Genomic DNA, 21,089 nt, shown 5'->3' with positions numbered 1-21,089 from the left:
ATTTTCAAAATTAGCTTGGTCTGTAAGAATTTTTTCCTAGGGCTAAATATAGCTTGGCTCATATTCATTTGGTCCCTATTATAAGTCAAATTTATAAAATAAATTTCCTTTGGAAAAATCTCTAAATTGAATTATCTCTTGTAATCAAAATTGAAAGATTTACCTGAGGAGCACTAGTTGCAACCAGGAAAGCATTAGTCCTTCCTGGGTGATCATAATCATGCATGGCTGCAGCTACATACAGGGCCATTAACTCTAAGGCAGGGATATTTCCAGAGAGACATCCGTATTTATCATCAGGCACATTATACATTTTTGAGAATACATATCCCATATGTCCATGTGTAAACCCACTGTCAGAATCTGAGAAGAGAAAATGAAAGTAACAGAAAGTTTTAAAAAGTATTAAAGCGATACCATTTGTCTTGACTTCCTTTTTTAAAGAAATACTTTTCCCCCCACAGTTACAAAGAAGCACCGATATACTTAACACATACCTGAATCACTTGCTGATCCGTGATCATTAATCACAGTTGAGTGGCCTGGAATAGGTTGTGTAGTAAGATACCAAACAGCATGTAAGACGTCAGTGGCATGGATTCTGTTATGATCTTTAACCAATGCAAAGGGAACAGTCATTAATTTGTGAACTTGGGGTCCAAGGACTAAGAGTGCCATCTACTGGATAAACATTTTAGTCTTAACATTTTAATACCCCAGCAAAAAGCAGCCAAACATTCAAGGACAAATACTCTTTGATTACTCTTCCATTACTCCAAAATATCCATAGTGACAAGAAAAAAAAAAGCACACACAACATTCATTATTCATGCAGATGTCTGAAGTGGAAAAATCTGTGTGCAGAGTCTACCAGAAACCTAACATATAAAGAAAGTATAAAGTCTACCAGAAACCTAACATATAAAGAAAACATATGTGAAACCCCTGTAATGTTTACCTTTATATATATTTCCATGCTCCTATAAGATTATGCAGAGGACCAAAATAAAATAAAGACCTGTGACATACTTCAAATAGGTCAGATCAATGGCCTATATCACCCAATATCTCATCTCTGATAAATAGCATGCAAATATATTCTGTGAATAAAACATAGTACTATTCTTTTGTATCAAACTTAAAACACTGGTTAAAAGTTACTGATATATCTTTTATATGTAGATTAAATCCACAAAGCAAAAATCAAGAACAAGAATCAATGATGTTCAGTTTGGGAATACAGCTCTAGGACATACCTACAGAGAACAATAAAAGCCTCTTTGTACATTAATGTAGGGAGTTGAGTCATTGACCATAGAGCAAAATCTATGGGAAAACCACATCCTCTAGTTAACAATGTCATATCACAGGAAGGGGGTCTATTCTATGTGTGCACCTCAGCTTCTACTGAACCGTGACAAAAGGCCCAGTGTGCTCTTGGCTCACCTTCTTTTTCTGGTGCAATTCTTCCAAGTTTTTCTCTTGTCTACTGGCCCTTCATAGTATTTCATTGAGTGCTATGCCTTACCCTAAGTCTACTAACTTTACATACTTTATTTCCAATGGCCAACGATCATACAGTCTCCTCCAATATAGATTATATCTCTGAATAATACTCAACAGATGAAGAGAAAAGAGAGAGAGAAAAGTGAGAATAATAATGGGACTTGGAGAGAAACATCTGGTCCCTGTTCAGGGAAGAAAGAAAAAACTGACACTGTGTTGGTGGGCACACGGAGGGAATGTGTGGAGATAGTGCCTATTCTCCTACATTTCTGGTAACTCTTAAGAGTCAGTCTTTATGTGAGGACATGTAGCTAGATCTTACGTAAACACCCCAGCAATTCAGTCAAGGGGCCTTGTGAGGACTTGAGAAGATGTGTTCAGAAGAGCTTTGAGAAACAGATAACCCAGGCTCCAAAGGAGGAAGGAAAACCTGTGCCCTTTGCCATTGCCAGATATTATCTAGTGCCCTAAAGAACAACTGTATTGAAACTGGAGTCTGTATCTCTGCATATGGACTATCTCAAGTCATCCAAGGCCATTACATTTTACATCCACACCTGTGCCATGTACAAAATTGATCACACTAAACGTTTCTGGATTTAGGTGAGATCTGATTTTGTCTCTTTTCTGATAGTATTACGTGGGTTACCTTAAGTGAGTTAAAATTCTCAGTCTCATTTCCTAATCTTGAAAGTATAGACATACTAAATAATGGTGCCTTATTATAGCACAACGGTACAATTGTGAGAATTACAGAGGACGTATTTTTAAATTCCTGACACATAGTAAGCTTGCAGTTAATATAAGTCACATAAAATAAATTATTGCTGTTGGAACAAGATGGTACAGATCACCAATTTTCTTCCAAAATCCATCCTGGATTTGTTAAACACTGAAGACCTAAAAATAACAGCTATGCTAAACCCTTGGGGGACAGAGAAGGCAGTGATGTTCCGGTAGAGGGAGAAACTGCCCAGGCTGCCACTGTTAGGGGATATATCAGGAGAGAGCTTCCAAGTTCTTTTCTCCCCCTTTGTGGCAAGCTGGGAAAGTGACTGTGTGCAAGTAGTTCCCAGTCCTCTTCCAAGTCACAGAAACCTGTGTATGCATCCAGCATCATGAAGGGCGGATGCGGGCAGGATCAGGGTGTTGGCAGAGTCTGTTTGGGGTGACAGACAACATCAAGTACAAATAAACCTGTGGAGTTACTGCTTCCTGCCCTATTCCCCACCCCAAGGCCCAGGGCCAGAAGGCTTCACAGGTAACTTCTGTGAATTTTCAATGAATAATCTTATCTAAATAATCTGGTACTGAAAATATAAAAAAGGAGGGAAGCTGCCTGACTCATTTTATGAGGCTAGAATAATCTTGATTTAAAAATTAGGTAAAGACAGTATATGGAAATAAATACCCCCTTTGCTTTTGAATATAGGTTCAGAAATACTTAAAACAATAGCTAACCAAACCTAACTCCTTAAAAAAAAAGTATCTCCAGTTATGCATGTGTAGATCCAGAAGAATAACACTGTCACTGTCACATATGCACGATGGAAAATCACCTGCCTTCTAAGCAGTCAAGAACATGTTTATTAAATAAACATTTACTTAGCACGTATTATGTGCAAGTATTGTGTCAAGTGCTAACATTGCTGCTGTTCTCGCCATCAGCTTTCTGATGACCAACTCAGGAGCAAAAGCACCCAGGAAATAAGCCAGCTAGGTCCACATAGGGGATTTTGTAGGACACACAAACGTGCTTAAATATTCCTCTTCTTGTAGGCAACTGAGAGGGATAAGTAACAGTATCAGAGCTATCATTGCTGTCATCCTTCTTCCTTCATCTCTGCATTTTGGACAAACCTCCAACCCCCTCGGTGGTTCCCCCTCCCATCTGGTAAGCCCCTCTGCCTCTCTGACAACACATAAACGCACATGCACACACACTAACACATAATAGGCCCTACCCCATACCCAAAGCCTGTCCATCTCCCTCTTCTGTCTTGAGACACTTGTTTTCTCAACTTTCTCCTGATCCCTCAAGCAGAGAGTTGAAGCAAACTGGTGTGCAGGGTTGGAGTTATACGTAAAATCCATACATTTTTAGGCCTATAGATTTTCAATTTAAAATTCTGTCTATGTGCCGATGGAAAAGTGTTAAAAGAAGAAAAGTGACAATGTAAATATTTTCCCCTTTGGAATATAGCAAATACTGTAATATTTCTGCCTTTCCAGCTTATGCTGCGTCACCTCAGGACCTACTTTAGAATTGGTGGGCACATGACATACAGCTCAGCTGAACTGAACACAGATCGAGCAAGATTATTCTCTTACTGCCATTAAATAGTACCTGATCACAGGTATTTCTGAGACATCGTACCCATTTCTCCAACTTCAGTAACAAGAATGAGAGGTGCTAGGTAACATATATTTTAGAGATGAAATTCTCCGAAAAGAGAAAAAGCACTCTCAAAAGTAACTTTGAATTTGCTAATGAATATCACCTGATGATTTATCTTCTTTACCTGCCAGTATGCCCAATTGAAAAGGACTGTGAACAATATTAAACATTATCTCTCTGTGCAATTGAATATAAACTATACCTTAATCTATCCAAATATTTACTGAGCAAGTATATATTTGGTATCATATTTCTGTCAGTGAGTTGCCTACATCTATACCTTGTCATATCTACCTAGCTACCCATGTCTATTTTATTTTATTTTTTAAAAAGTTTATTTAGTGTGTGTATGTGAGAGAGAGAGAGAGAGAGAGAGAGAGAGACAGAGAGAGAGAGAGAGACACACAGAGAGAACTGGGGGGGGGTACCAGCAGGGGAGGGGCAGAGAGAGAGGGAGATAGAGGATCCAAAGCAGGCTCCACGCTGACAATGGAGAGCCCGACGCAGGGCTCGAACCCACAAACTGTGAGATCATGACCTGAGCCGAAGTCGGGATACTTAACCGACTGAGCCACCAGTCGCCCCTATTTTTAAATCTAGATTCTTCAAATTTTAATAAGGGTTCTGGGTACAAATTTAAAATATTTTTGGGTACCTGGGTGGCTTAGTCAGTTGAGCGTCCAACTCTTGATTTAGGGTCATGATCCGAGGATTGGGGGATCAAGCCCTGTGTGGGGCTCTCCGTTGTCAGTGTGGGAGCCTGCTTGAGATTCTGTCCGCTCCTCTCCCCTCTCATGCTTTCAACCAATCAATCAATAAATAAATGCTTTCACATTTTCCCGCTTCTTTTAAAAATTATTAAAGGTGTACTTAGAAGTCTAATACAGTTTAGTTTCTATTATTTTAGGTGACTGTCATATTAAAGTTAATCTAACCCATTTTAGTTACTCTTGAGCTTTTTCATTTAGGTATGGGTTTATTTAGATAGAGCTATTAGAAGCATAGTTCTCCAGGAATATGTATTAAAGTTAAGGACACATAAAACAAATTTTTATGTAGCATAATTATAATTAATGGTAAACAAAACTTTTAATAAATATCTATATTAGTTGAAATTTACAACACAACCATATGCAAAGAATTACTATTGAAAAGTGATCACCAATCAAGCTAAAACTTTCCTGTGAGAAGATATCAGTGAATTCCCTTTATGGAAAGTGTCTGGGACTCCTAATAGAATAGGCAGGTTTATAATAAACAAATTCTTTTCACATGGAATGAAGAACCCACTCTTTCAGGGAAAAAAATCCATTCACTTGTAAAATAAAAACTATAAGCATGAATAATAAAATTTAGACTCTGGAAACTTCTTTATACATTTAAATACTAGTCAACTTTCCCTACGATTTAATGACACACTGCCTAGAGAAAAGTTAGTAGTTATTATATCAATTTGTACTCCCTGGACTTGGCTATCACTGATTATGTTACTAAAATATATTTGGAAATACAGCAATTTGTAAATTTAGTCTGGTGACTAGCTGTTGAAAATTCAGTAACACTTATGTCAATCACTGGCATCCAACCAGGGGAGCCCTGGGAAAATGGTATTAAGAAAGCAAAGCTTATCTTGAGATCCTTTCAACTACTCCTTTTTCATATTTCTCTCTCAATTTCCATGGCCCTATTGGCCAGACCTTCCCAAGGGGACCAGTGTTCTTAAGTTCCTCTTTCCTCTACACCCACTGTCCTGTTTTGCCTGCATTTGGGTCCCATATTCTCCAACAAATCTCATTGTGGATCCAATTCTTCATTCTCTTTTCCTATCACATGCCATTAGATGTGCATTTTTGTTCCAATCAGATGGCATTTTGAAAAACAGTATGTTAATAATGGATCACTAGTTTAATGTCTGGAAATACCTGAACTTTATTTGTCTGCATGGAATTTTTATTTAACTTCAGCTCTTTGCAACTAGAAAAAGACATGGGATTCTAAAGTCTAAGGTGTATAAAAGAAAATTTAAAACTTAAAACTTAGAACATGATTTGAACAACACGTTTCTAAGACATGCCTCAACCAATATATGATGTCTATTTCTCTTGTTGTATGCCATTTATTTTCTAAAAGTACCACGTGATTTCTGCACATTTTCACAATTTCTATGACTGGGTTTTTGGACATTTTCTTCCATTCCATATATTTTGTAGCATTTAGGATGATGTTCAGATGAAACCTGCAATGCTCCATATTGGAAATTTAACATCTTCCCTCTGTTCTATTTTGCATTATTATAAATCACAAACTATGCTCATAATATTTAAAGTTCACAAACATGAACACTTGGTTCACAAAATCTTCCTTTGGTCTTCACATTTATCTGATTTTAAAGGCTTCTAATAATTTCTTTGCAACCACTTAGGAGTGCCTCTTGTGTATTTTATTAATTATACCATCACCCACCTGTCCCTCAACACCCAGGCAGGTTTTTGTTATATTCAAGAATATCAAGAGTTAATGTTTTAACTCTGCAGATGCCAGAACAAAAGTTGAACTCACCCAATAAAAGGAGTACGTAATAAAATGAGCAATAAATTTAACATTTAATTATTTGTGGGGCACACACTTAAATGTCTTACTAGGTGAAGGCACTAGTATAACTCCTTTAGAATTATTACCTCATTTTACCCTCATAACAATCCTACAAAGCAGATATTATGATCCCCATTTCACAGATTGAGAAATGAGGCATGCAGAGGTTAAGTAAGACCCATGGTCTTCCACAGCTGATAAATGTAGGGGCTGGGATTCTGAAACAGGCTATTCTCTCCTAATCACTATAGCATGTGGCCACACACTGTGTTTACCATGAGGAATTCTCTGCTAGCTGCTAACAATTCAATATCCCACTACCCACAGAAAATTTGACAGATTTTAAAGTGTTATTTCACAAATAACTTATACTTACAAGGAATTTCCCTGTATCCGATCTCCAAAGCATGAAAATAATTCATAAATTCCCTAACTGGAATTTTGAAAGCTTCAAAGAGGCCCATGTCTTCAAAAAGTCTGTATGATACCTATAAGCAGAAGCACAAACTTTATAAAACACCAAATAATTCATAGCTAGTAGAGACACCTGGGAATAATAAGTCAAGTAACTATTGAGGAACTCTGTGTGTCTAGCCCTTGCAGTCCCTGACCACAAGGGGTACTTAATCTGTTTTTAAATGTTGGGATATGCAACCAAGAAAACAACCAACTCAAACAACAGTATATACACTGCAGAAACATACCAAGGCAATCAATTGTGTGTGATATCAACTGCTAGGCAACACTACTTCCTAAATTGCTGACTGCAAAGTGCATAACATAAGCACTAACAAATGAGAAAAGGCTTTAATTTGACTAATTTTTATTGAAAAAGAAATTCCAGAGGATAAAGGATTCATAGCTGTACCTTAGAGAAGGGGAAAGAATTATGAGAGAGAAAAAGGGTTACCTTGACTAAATGTATAGAGAAACCAATTTATTCTACTGCAGTATAAATGCCATCTAAATTATTTTTTTATCACATGTCTTCTCTTTCTCCTCCAAATATCTATTCTCCTTTCAGTTGCATTCACAGCTCTGGCAACTCAAAGTCAGTGAATACCTTTGCATGCAATTGGCATATTTGACAGGCAAATGATGGAGAAAAAAATGATAAAGGCACAGGCGGTAATGGGGAGAGAAATGGTTATTCACATGGCAGAATGGAGGACAGCACCATTTCAAGTGGCCTTACTTCGTATCTGTACAAAGGTACAGAGTTGGTTATAACTCAGGAGACCTTATGAAAGAATTATTCATCATTTTTATTATCTGCATCTCTTCTTAAAATTGTCTTGAGACTGTTAAAAACTGAGAACAAACAGGGTTGATGGGGGGTGGAGGGAGGGGAGGGTGGGTGATGGGTATTGAGGAGGGCACCTTTTGGGAGGAGCACTGGGTGTTGTATGGAAACCAATTTGACAATAAATTTCATATATTAAAAAAATTGTCTTGAAATATTTCTTCCAAAGCTTTGATATATTGTTTCATAAATTCCTATCTTTTGTCATTTGACTTTAAATTTATTTAAACTTATTTAAAGTCAATGACATTCCATTTTGAAGCTTATTTAATTTGAGAGAGAGAGAGAGAGAGAGAGAGAGAGAGAGAGAGAGAGAGAGAAAGACAGTGGGTGAGAGGGGGAGGAGCAGAGAGAGAGGGAGACAGAGAATCCCAAGCAGGCTCCATGCTGTCAACACAGAGCCTGATGAGGGGCTTGAACCCATTTACCATGAGATCTTGACCCGAGCTGCAATCAAGAGTCGGATGCTAATCCAACTGAGCCACCCAGATGCCCCTCAATGATATTCCTTTAATTATGCCCTCAGTGTTTAACATATGTGTGTGTGTATATATATATCTCTAAAGGAATTTCTATCTAAAATGAAACAGAAGGATATAAAACAAAAAAATCGCACACATGTGCTGTCAGAAAAATACAATTTAAAGACAGACTGATTTCCCACAAATGAATGATTTACAAAAAAAGTGGTAACACTGGAATTTTCTTAAGTGATAGGTAGTTGATCAACAGTTGCCTCGTTATCAACCTTGGGAAGTTGTACTTATGGTTTCCAGAGGCGTGAACAAGGAATGGTCAGGGTCGGCCTGGTCTCACAAAATAAACTGACTTGAGCTTTGTTTGTATGACTGCACTGGTTTCGTCTGCTTGAGGAATTTTCAAACCTGGTCCCATTTGTTTTTTATTTTAACCGTCTCTAATTGAACTATCCCCTTTTTACATTTCCTGCCCATAGATAACAGCCCACCCCAAACCCTCAAGGGACTCATGATAGTTTGCTATAGTTTGCATATCCAAAATCGCAGTATGCCTGTTATTCCTGAATAAACTCATCTTTTTGACAATTTTGAGCTTGCCTCGGTTTACTTCTTTAGGCTGGCATAACTAAAAAGGAGAGTTATTCATTCAGCATATATGTATTGAGCCCTTACCACGTTCCAGACAATTTTCTGCTTATGAGGCATATATATACAGGTAAACAAAACAAAGATCTCTTCCTTCAGGGAGCTTACGGTATAGCAGGGAAGGGAAGTAAACAGCAGATATAATAAGGTATACACTATGACAAAAGGTAGTAAGTAATATGTAAAAAAAAAAGGGGGGGGGAGGGGAGCAGGGGTGGAGGACTGAGAATACCAGAGAAGCTATGGAATTTGCTTTTTTTAGTATGGTGGTTAGAGCAGACATATCCAAGGTGACATTTGAGTAAAAAATTGAAGGATATGTAGACTGAAGTACACGGATATCTGAGAAAAGAGTTTTTCATACAGAGAAAAAGGCTTGTGCAAAGGCCCTGAGGTATGCTTGCTGTGCTCAAGAAAGAGCAAGAAGGCCAGCATGGCTAAAACAGAATGAATGAGGACAGGAGTAGAATTTATGTTAGTAACAGCAGAGTGGGATTGGGCAGGATGCAATGTTGGGGGTTTGACAGCTACACTGACCATTATAAGATTTTTACTCTAAGTGAGGTAGGGAAACCCTGGAAGAGATTAGAGCAGGGAAGTAACTTTATTTGACTTCTGTTTTAAAAGCATCACCGTAGCTGCTGTTGGAAACAGATTATACCCTAGGTACATCAACTTCTATATGCTTTTCTCCACTCTGAATGGAAAATACATTGAGGTTTTACCCTTTTTGTTTGGAACATAACATCCACACCTCCTCTCTTTAAAAATGCAACAGAAAGTGAAGTTAAGGTTTCTGTAATATTTCAGGCTGTTTTTTTTAAGTTAGCTCCTCCTTACTACTGCTTTAGTCTGTATATGAGTTCTCGCTTATAAATACCTAAAGGGCTTAACTATGCATGTTACTTCAGGGACCTGTCCGAGATCACACAGCTGACATTTTCAGAACCAAAATTCAAGCCAAGCCTTTTTTGGCTCCAAATTTTGTGCTCTAAATTGTGTTAGATCCTACCACTGGTATGTGAAAAGCAATGTTTTTAAGATTGCAAATAACTAAAGTTTCCCATTACTCTCTTAAACATTTGAAAGATGAATTGAAAAAATTAAGACAACAGGATATCTTAGAGTATGGTTTTAAAATAGGAGAATTTTCACTAAGATGCCATTACAAATCAACCACTAATAATTTACACTACAAATACAGATTCCATTAACCAGGTAAATACTGGTAACTGGAAAAAGCAAGCACTCTTCTGAAATCTGAACCATGCCCTTTTAAATTTGTTAAAGTAAATATGATAGTCATCAAAAAGGCAGTCAGTATATTGAGACTGAAAAGTCATTTCCATTGCACATATGTCTCTTTAAAAATCTTTTGAAGTGAGATTTTTTCTGTGTAGTTTCAGCCAAAAGGTGATTTCTCGGAATGTTCAAGTTAATTCATTTCAGCTGTCCCAAAAGTCTTACTAGGGTAAAAAAAAAAAAAAATATGCCTTTCACACAGTGAAAATTTCATGATTTTGTGCTTATAAACTCCAATCAAAGAAAAAAAATCCCATAAAGTTCTACTCAGCAAGACAAATAAAACTGCATTTTCTCAAAGTTCAATGTTTTGTAAACCGGAAAGACAAAATAGTGACGTACTAAGGATCATGTAGTTATGTATTTATTTTTGAAAGATGACTGGGAAAAAAAAACATTAGTGAATTTTACTGCAATCTAATTGTTCATTACATCTAATTTTTCCATTGTGTACTCCTATCCAGGACTCTTACAAAACATTTTGTGGCAAAGCTGGTCAAGGGTCACATTCCCACCCCTTGTTCCCAGAAATTAAAGGGGAGCTAGGTACTTGGAACAGTATTTGCTATACTGTCACTGTAGCTAAGAAACCAACTACTACAATAACCATTTTCCCACTGGCTCAAGCTCTCTGTTCCCAGTTTGAAGACAGAATAAGTGAATGTTTTATGAGGGGCTGAGAACAGCTGAAGGTAAACAAAAGTCAATAGTATGGATTTCCTGGGGCACCTGAGTGGCTCAGTCATTTCAGAATCTGACTTTTGATTTCAGAGCAGGTCAGGTCATGATCTGATCTCATGGTTCCTGAGTTCGAGCCCCGGGCTCTGTACCGACAGTACGGAACCTGTTTGGGATTCTTTCTCTTTCTCTCTCTCTCTCTCTCTCTCTCTCTGCCCCTCCCCTGCTCCCACTCTCACTCTCTCTCTCTCAAACTGAATAAATAAACTTAAAAAAATAAGTATGGGTTTCAAATCACAGGTCCGATATTTACTATATAGCTAGATGAATGGGATATGCTGTTTTAAGCCTTGGTTTCCTCTTCTGAAAAACAGAGATTAAACAGAATACCTGCATCAACGTTACTGAGAGGATTAAATTGCAGAGCTTGGGGGAGTCTGTGACATACGTATCAAATACCAAACAATGTGAAAATGTTCTCTTCACAGGAAACACACTGCAGTGAAAGGGAAAGCAGAGTTCTGGGCCCACCGCCATCTCCTCTTGCTGTGCCATTCCAGGGGTATTTCCAGGTAAGATCCTTCCCTCAGAGGTGCAGTCTGCAAGGGGGTTCAGAAAGTGGGATACAAAATCTCCCAGGAGGAGTCCCGAGGTGTGAGGTGAAGGTGGACTGGATAAAAACAGCTGCCCTTAAAGCTGTCTTCACGATCACCTAGCATAAAAGAGGTTACTTAGCACTGAGGAGAGGGAAAGAGAGGAGAAAATGGGCCCACTAACTCCTAGGAAAGGTGCAAGGGCTGTCACCCTAGGTCTCACAGTGTTCATGGTTAGAAGACAGTTTAGCAGAGGCAACTACACGGTACACAGACCATATAATTATTTTGACCTTCATAAGCCATCAATCATTTTAGCACACTTTTCTGCGTAGGAAGTTGAACTGCCATTATTTTGACACATATCTAACTTCCCTACTAGTCCCTTTAAGGCACAGACCTACTTTTCCTTCTTGAAGACTAGCCTAGTACTTTGTATTTGTGGATCTGAAAAACAGAGGAAAGGCCCCTCTATCATCTTCCTTCAAACCTTCAGGGATCAGGAAACCTCACCCTGAAACTCCACACTTAAGATACTTGTTGAGAAGTCTGAAGAAAGCCTGTCTCTGATGCATGGAGTAGAAATCAGTATGACACGTGATTTCTCTTCTAGTGTTTTCCAGGGAAATGTTGGTGGCTCCAAAAATCTGGGTCTTGAATTCTAAGTCTCATATTAATTTGGTGGTCCTTAGCATCTCTGCTGTGATATTTAGTCAATCTATGAGAACACACTTGAAGCATTTTACATAAGCTGATAAATATTATTGTATTAGCCCCTTTCATTGAGGGTGTGTTCTGAGAGGTGTTTGATAACAGAACAATTCCAGTGTTTTGTTTTGTTTTTTTCATTTATTGAGATCATACTCAAATTCTTAATTTCTGTGTTTTCTTTCTCCTTCAAGGACACAAATTTATATATTTTTTAATGTGGAAAGTCTTGAGAGTCGTCTAGCTTAAGGAAAATATACAAAAAGTCTTGTTAAGTAGCAATAGTTCATAGTCTATTTCTTGTGATACTTAATGGTGTCTTCTATATTAGAACAGAGAACTCTGATATGTTTCTCACAGCAATGGAAGGAAATGTGTTTCTGCACAATTTTAGGTCTTTTGGTAAGACCTAAACACTGAAATATTAAAAAAAAAATTAAAAACTAGTCATTGGAAAAAATTATAGACAATAAATTACTATTTATTATTAGGTAGCTTTCTTATCTTGAGGGCTTGTATCAGCTTTTATTTGTTTTGTCCCTGTTCCTCTCCACTGTCTTAAAAAACTACGTATTTTAATTGTACATTATGGTATTCACTCACTTGAAATTCCAACTTCTTTTGTTGACCCACTACCAAGGAATCTACAGAATGTGAGGTACTAAAATTTCCTTTCTCCACCTGAAGTCCACCACCAGTGTCAAGCATGTACAGAGCTTTAACCAACCAAGGAGTTTTTTTTTTTTTTCCTACATTTAAAGTCACACGTATGGGGCGCCTGGGTGGCGCAGTCGGTTGAGCGTCCGACTTCAGCCAGGTCACGATCTCGCGGTCTGTGAGTTCGAGCCCCGCGTCAGGCTCTGGGCTGATGGCTCGGAGCCTGGAGCCTGTTTCCGATTCTGTGTCTCCCTCTCTCTCTGCCCCTCCCCCGTTCATGCTCTGTCTCTCTCTGTCCCAAAAATAAATAAACATTGAAAAAAAAATTTTTTTAAAGTCACACGTATGAATGCATTCCTTACCTGGCTAAGAATACGGCCACATTTTCTTCCTATTTTTTCCACCAAATCAAAAATCGGAAAATTCCAAGTATTTAGCTGCTCCATAATTGAGTCCAAATTATCCATGACCAGAGGTTCAGGAGCAAGAACTGGTTTGTCCTATAATGAAGAAGAAAATATTTTAAGAACATGAAATTTTTTTCTACAAAGCAATTTGTGCTTTGTTCAACAACTGAGTTTACAAAAATAAAGGACTTAAAACTTCAGGGTGAATGAATGATCTTAAAAAAAAAAAAAAAGCAAGGTGAATAAGACATTGGTCCCAAAGTAAGGAGAGAAGGTCCTAATGCTGTTTCATACCATGAATTTTGCGTATTAGGTGCCTGCCTATTGCTGGTTCATATATGCCACAGAAAAAAATGGATGTTTCTTTCCTAATAGAACTGCTTTTCACCTACTATGGGATTCTTCAATAAAGACTAAAGGACTTTAGGATGCTCTGAAATTGTATATAAACTTATCTCTTTAGAAGTATATGTAAATTTTTCTGGGAGGGTTCCTGGTTTATATTGGACTTTCAAGAGAAACCCATGATGGGGGAGGAGTCAATCACCCCCTACTTGGCCAAATTTATATTATTGTTTCAAAATCAGCATTAATCCTATGATAACTGCCACATTTTTCACTATTTTTATTTAATTCATGTGATGTATGGTTTATAAAGAAACCCGCGCTAAAGAAATGTAAAGACATTTTACGGTATGTTCTAAATGAGGATATTCTTAAGAGTACATTTACCAAAAGGTAAAAGTAAAAAATGATAGTGAGGATTAGGAAACATGCAAATTACATTATCTGACAATCTCTTTAAATTAAAAGTATAAATGGTAACTCAGGTAAAATAAAAATGATAATAGCAACAATGGATAATTACATGACAGTGAACTATTTTCTACTATTTACTGCCTCCCCAAGATTAATCAGACTCAAATGTATGCTTTTATCTTCTTTAAAAGGATCTCTATAAACACCCCAAATCAGTCATCATTAAAGGATATTTGAACGGGTAGCAAGTGTCAGTATAAATCTAGCTTAATACAATAAGGAAAATAAATATTGGCATGCTTTCTAAATAAAGGAAGTGCTAGGAAAAAGTAGCAGAAGCCCTAAGACAACTAACATATTTCACTTTTACTGATGTTTATAAAATATTTTTTTATTGGATGAAATAATTTTTTTTCTATGCACTTTTAGATTTACATTTTTAGATTCTAGGATTAAACACCTGTAATCACTTGTGGACATGAATATTTATGGTTTTAATCACTAAATAATAGAATCATTAAGAGATTGATATACTTGCATAAGGAAAACATATACTGACACACATAGGTATGGCTATAACACATGTGTGTTCCAAAAGAGATACATCTGTAAATCTAACGACTCAGGGATCCGTTTCTAAGTCAATTTCTGTAACAGAAGGCAATCTCTCAAGTAAATGAATGAGCACAGTGATATGGGGCTACCAGGAATATCATGGTCTCAGACGTGTAGGTGCCACAAGCCGAAGCTTTCCTTAGAGGCTCTCTCGGGCACTCGGTCTCATCTTCATTCTGTACAATATCACTGCTATCGCTGTTGTTATTGGTTTCATAATCAGAGGTAACTTGAGTAGTGTCATCTGCAATTACAAGAGAACAGATTATGATGAAACCTGCTAATGGAAAAAGGGGTCCTATGTGAGCGCATGTTCCTAAGCGAGTAGGGAAATAACTGCTTTCATGAGCTGACACACCAAGAAGGTGAGATCATGAAATGGAGAAAAGTACACATTTCTTAACCCAAGAAAATAGACAGAATTATGACCTGTGGTTTATATTATGCTCAGTAATTCCTCAGTAATAATATGTAGATCAGCAGTTTATACTTTTTACAAATCATACAACATTATGTTCCTTTTTCCTTTATGCATCCGCCAACACATTAAACCAGCAAGTAGCTGACAAAACACTAACTCCAGAATGGGCACATGGTAGAAGTTAGCTGACACCTGAGAACAAGGTGGTGTCTGTGGGACATGGCACAGTAGCATGTGCTGAAGGACTGGGGACATCTTGTGTGTCCAATCTCCATAGGAAGCTGTGGCTTTCCTCCTTAGATGCCTCCTTCCACTGTCTCCCATTTCAATCAGCACTAAACTATGCTAACCAGAGGCCCAATCAGGTAATGTGAACAGTCTGTAGAACATGCTTCTGGGGCAAAGACCTTGAAAGAACCTTCTCATGGCTGAACAAGTGCCTGAATGAAGTTTACTGTGTGAGTGGCCATGTGCTGGACAGCACCGAAAGCACCTTATTTGTACTAACGCCTTTAAACCTACACAATCCTGAGGCGGGTTTTACAGCACATCACTGCATTACTCATATCCTTACTTTGCAGAAAGGAAATGGAGGCACAAAAGGGATAAGTAAATGGCTTAAGGCACACAGCTGGTAAATTTTGCCGCATGACTTTGAACCCATGAAATCTGACCCAACGTCCTATATTCTTTACTTTTGATAAAGCCTAGCTTTTTTTTTCTTTTATGGTTATTGCTAACATCCCTATGGAATCTTTGCTTTCTCCTAAGTCACAAATATATCTTCCTCTGTTTTCTTTCAGAACCTTTATTGTTTTAGCTTTTACATTTAGGTTTATGCTCCACCTCAGGACCATGTTTCATACGGTGTGCAGTAGGGGGTGAAATTCATTTTTTTTCCAACCCTCTTGGAATGCTCTGGCATCTTTGTTGAAAATTCAGTGACGGTGTAGACACGGGTCTAATTTGGGGCTTTCTGATCTATTCCATTTGACCTATTTGCTGATCCTTATTCCTGCGCCACACTATCTTGATTACTATAGTTTAAGTCTTGAAGTCAGGTAAAGTATTTCCTCTTTGTTCTCCCTTCTCAGATGCGTATATTCTAGTATTGTTGTAGGCCGTCATACCTTTACTATCTAATTTTTCTGAAGTTGTTAGCGAATAATGGCTTTTGTTAGGTAGACTATTGCAATCAGGGGTATCTTATAAGACTTTTCCAAGGACCTGTCTTTCTTCCATCTTTCTCATGAAGTTTGTTCTATGTTAGAATGAGACACAGCATGAAAATACAATAGACAAGTTTCAATCTCAGAATTTGTAGAAAAAATGAAGAACACTCAAAGGCCATAGTTCTACATGAGGCCACAAAGGAGATAAGAAACTACTACCCATATTCTGTCAGACTCAGTAGAGTCAAAGAATATCAGGGACATAAGGAGGGGATATTCTGAGTCTTCAGAATGCTACAATATCACAGAGAATTCTCCTTTTGAATTTTTCTTGCCTGTGTCCCTTGACATATCTGCTGAAGCAGATAATCACGAACCATTCTTGCATACCTTTATCACCCTAAACTCTGTAGTTCAGAGAAGCCATTTTTTTCCTACCATGTAGATCTTCAGCGCTAACAAAAGCAAGTCCCTAGATCTGCATCAATAAAAATAAAATAATAATTACTGTAGTGATGGCAGCAAACAGTGGGTCACTTACTTACATTGGGTCACTTACTTACAGTGACCTAGATACTATTAAGTATTTTACTTGATTTTTTTAAGTTGAAGTATAGTTGACATAAAATACTGTGTTAGTGTCAGGTATACAAAATAGTGATTCAATAATTATATACATTATGCAGTGCTTACCATAAGTGTAGTTACTGTACAGTTACGATATTAGTGACAATATTCCCTTTGCTCTACCTTACATGCTCATGACTTATTTATTTTATAACTGGAAGTCTGCACCTCGTAATTCCCTTCACCTATTTTGCCCATCCCCTTACTCTATTCCATTCTGGCAATAACATTTTTTCCCTGTAGTTATGAGTTTGTTTCTGTTTGTTTGGTTTTCAGTTTCCACATATAAATGAAATCATGTGTTATTTGTCTTTCTCTGTCTGACTTATTTCACTTAGCATAATAGCCTCTAGGTCTACCCATGTTGTCACAAATGGCAAGATTCCATTATGTTTTTATGGCTGAGTAATATTCTGTCATGTGTCAGGTTGCTTCCATACCTTGGCTGTTGTAAATAATGCTGCAGTAAACATAGGAGTGCATATATCTTTTCAAAGTAGTGTTTCCATTACATGTTTTAAGTAATTTAATTCTCACAACAATCCTGTCTGGTATGTACTATTATCATCCACATCCACAGATGAAGGAATTGAGTCACAGAGATTACAATACAAACTAGTAGACAGTCAAATAAAGGTAAAACCAGCCTTGAATGCCTGTGTTCTTTTAACCAGTCCATAACACTGCCTCAAGAAAAAGTCTTTTTACAAGCTTATAGTGATTCTCAGCCTGTAATGGAGATCTCCAGAGAGTTCCCTAAAAGGGATGACCCTTTAGTGTCCAAGATAATATGATATTTCTATATAGTTCTACACATTATATAAAATGACTTCTAGTTTTAAAAATACATACATTTGTGTATAGATATTGAAAACCATTTTGGATAGCTTTGCATCAAAATTTTACCCACGATTAGCTCTTAGGTAGTAGGACTATGGATGATTTTGTCTTCCTTCACTATCTTTTTAAATTTGTTATCTAAAAAATCAGAAATATATGTTACCTTTTTGATCAGAGGAAAAAAAAAAAGTAAAGTGATTTCCATTTTAAGCAAAAGAATCCAAACAAAGAATTACCCATTCTGCTTGGTGTCCGAATGGTGGCACTGCTTCTCTCCAGGGGCACAGCAGCAGGGGTCCCTTGGGGATATGGCCTGCCACAGCTGAGAAATATTGGAACAGCTGTAAGTATATTCTTTCTTTTCAAAAAGTCACAGGCATACACCATCTATGTACACATGAAGGGCAATAATAATCAAATCTTTCTATCTTCCACTTATTTGATAGAAAACCTCATTTTGCTTTATATACAGATGCTGATATACTGTTTTCTTTTTTGTGAGAATGTCATCAATACAAATGATCAGAAACTCCACTCAATGCTCATCTTCCTCTATAATCTAGACCATAGTTGAGTTGAAACTACTGGCAAAATTGTTACGTTATTTAGAGAATCCTGGGATTGTCTGCTACCTATTTATAATAATGATTTTGGGGGTGCTGATGCACATTTAGTTAAAAAATATGTTTCCCAGTGGAATCCCTTTGTATCTGCTTAAAAGCCTCATTATTAGATTTATTTCTGTGGATTAAGAGACATTTTATGCCCAAGGAGCCCTTTAAGAAAAGATTGCATATGTGAAAATAGAATGCTAGTATGTTAACTTTTTGTCACAAAATAAAAATTATTTTTTTTTAATATTGACCGGTCACTGTTAAGGCCCTAAGGAAATGAAGAAAGTAGAGATACATTTTGATGAAGAGTGAATGTAAAACTGACTAGCACAGAACACTAATTGAGAAAAACAGGCCAAAGGGGTATGTTGTGAGTAACCTAGAAAAATGAAAATACTTGAGAGACTGGGCTCTTTAACAGAGGACTTTGGAGAATGTAGGACACTTACTTTCTCAACACTTTTGACTGTTTCATAAATTAAAAAGCAACCCCACAAATGGTTGGGCAAGTTTCTTCTCTTACTTATTTTGTTTAGAAACTCCATGGTTAGATTTTAATTCTGCCTTTTGCTTATGGGTTCTTTTCTTCTGCCTAATACTACAAATGGTCTTGGACGGTTTTGTTTGTTATTTAACCACAGATTATTCACTCTAAAAGGAAAAGAAATGAAATGGTTCATAATTTAATATATTAAACGTCTCATCACTTTTCTTTTCCCTGAATTGTGCTTAGATATGTGTTGTAGAGATAAGCATTTTTCTAGGTAGAGAATATTTTCATCCTAAGTAAATTTATTTTCAAGCCTTAAACGTAAATGGAAAAGCGTCACATGTGAAATATTTCTAATTATGAAATCCCATCACTTTGATTTAGGGAATCAAAAGAAAATGACTGGACCAAAGTGGGGGAAAAAACAGACACAAATGATGGGCTTACACTCTTGGGTGACACTTGGTAGATGCCGGGTTTATTAGTTTTAAGAATTTTCATTGCAAGATAATACTTAAAAGGAACACTTAAATTAGTAGTCCAAATATACTACCTCTTATGCCAAAAAAATGGCTTGTTGCGTAGACATTACAGCAGCCAAAAGACGGATTCAATGCCAAACCCTTCGAGTTCAGCAGGGGAAACCACAATAATTAGTCGTGTGTTTCTGGAGCTCTCTGTGCCTACATGGGTGGTTGCCTTGAAGGCAATAATAGAACATGGTTTGAATTACAGATTTATAAAGCCCAAACAAATAAAAGACACACTACTGGATTTATAAACATTACTGAAAAAGCAGGCAGTGAAATTGTCTTGTTTTTCTCCAAAACCTCTTTTATAAAAATCCCATTAACATTCTTCCTGCTAAATTCACAAAAAATAGACTGTGAGGAGAAGAGCTGTGTGAGTGGTAGATCAGAACATCTCTGCTTTCTTTAGGCAACTTATTTCCCACAAGTCTGAAGCCCGCAGTGGGAGAGTCTCCCTAGAAATGCTGGAAGCAGATGTCCTTGATGGTGATTACTCCACTGAGCTTTGTCTTGGCTTAGGATGCATACCACAAAAACATGTTTCTTAAGGATGTTCCATCAAACACTAGCTCCATGGGAAATTACTGTGTGTTCACCTAAAGAAACTGGTTATGTGGTCAGATATATTCAGGAAATGCTAGATGAGACAAAAATCAAGAGGTTTCTTTTTGCAGGACTTCTCAGAGCTTTTAATAAAGTGATGTGTGTTGCGAATCGCTGAGGGAAATATATATGATAGGTCTGTTTTACCACAGATCATGCTTTGTGTGTGGGGAGGTGGGGGGAAAGATGGGATTAATATTCCACATAAATTATTTCATTAAAAAAGCTGTCATAGAGAGGGTAACAGAATAACTTTTGGATGGTAAAATAACTTTTTACTCTGACCCTGGACCAGGAAACTAACAAAAATGATTTCCCTTTAAAAATATTTGTAAAGAGAAAAGAATATAGTTTTTGAATAAATGATCAGAAAATGAAATGTGTGAATCTTAAATCTGGGTCTGTGAACCACCAGGTGATAGTAAACTATCAATATGTAAGTCATTTATGCAAATGGTTACCCTCAGTAACCTTAGAAAAGAAATAATACTCTCATGATTATACTTAGTTTAAAAACACTCAACTCTTGTAGTTAAAAGAATACTGTAATGCTTTAAAACCAGTTCTTCAAGTTGAAGCTATTTCTAGAGAACAATAATATTACCATATCAGTAAGAAGAGGTATTTCCTTCTCAGGACAATGTTGGCAAAATAACTACTCTCACCATGCTAGGCCTTGTTTTCTTATCCTCTGTGACAAGACATGACTTCTTATTTCTAATTCTATTGAAAAATGATAGAGCAATACAAACCGATTGCTTAATTGCATTCAGAGACCCATTTGGTCCAACTGTAACGTGTCATGTGTTATTTGCATATTTTCAAAGTGGGAATTGCATGCTTAAGATAAAATACCCTTAAAATCAATATAAAATCCTCCCTGGATATAAAAATATTCCAACACATGGGGCGCCTGGATGCCTCGGTTGGGTGTCCGACTTCAGCTCAGGTCGTGATCTCACGGTTCATGGGTTCGAGCCCTGTGTTGGGTTCTGTGCTGGCAGCTCGGAGCCTGGAGCCTGCTTCAGATTCTGTGTCTCCCTCTCTCTACCCCTCCCCCACTCAGACACACACACTCTATCTCTCAAAAATCAATAAACACTAAAAAAATTTTAAAAAATTCCAACACAACATCCTATTATACTAAATG

General features: G+C 37.1%; 1 protein-coding gene across 1 annotated transcript in view; it reads right to left on the bottom strand.

Moving 5' to 3' along the window:
• The window catches only part of PDE3A (phosphodiesterase 3A), a 312,046-nt gene that overhangs the window by 19,648 nt on the left and 271,309 nt on the right, over window positions 1–21,089 (bottom strand). Inside the window, exons 7-12 of the mRNA XM_043563131.1 lie at window positions 17,939–18,024; window positions 14,732–14,886; window positions 13,224–13,361; window positions 6,873–6,984; window positions 498–611; window positions 164–363 (exon numbers count right to left, since the gene is read on the bottom strand). Of these exons, the coding sequence (XP_043419066.1) occupies window positions 164–363; window positions 498–611; window positions 6,873–6,984; window positions 13,224–13,361; window positions 14,732–14,886; window positions 17,939–18,024 (805 nt within the window). The remainder of the gene's footprint in view (window positions 1–163; window positions 364–497; window positions 612–6,872; window positions 6,985–13,223; window positions 13,362–14,731; window positions 14,887–17,938; window positions 18,025–21,089) is intronic.

Source organism: Prionailurus bengalensis, chromosome B4, assembly GCF_016509475.1.
Source record: "Prionailurus bengalensis isolate Pbe53 chromosome B4, Fcat_Pben_1.1_paternal_pri, whole genome shotgun sequence".
In the NCBI taxonomy this organism is placed as follows: Eukaryota; Metazoa; Chordata; class Mammalia; order Carnivora; family Felidae; genus Prionailurus; species Prionailurus bengalensis.
Note: the sequence above shows the minus strand (reverse complement) of the source record. Positions and strands in the feature narration are given on the sequence as shown.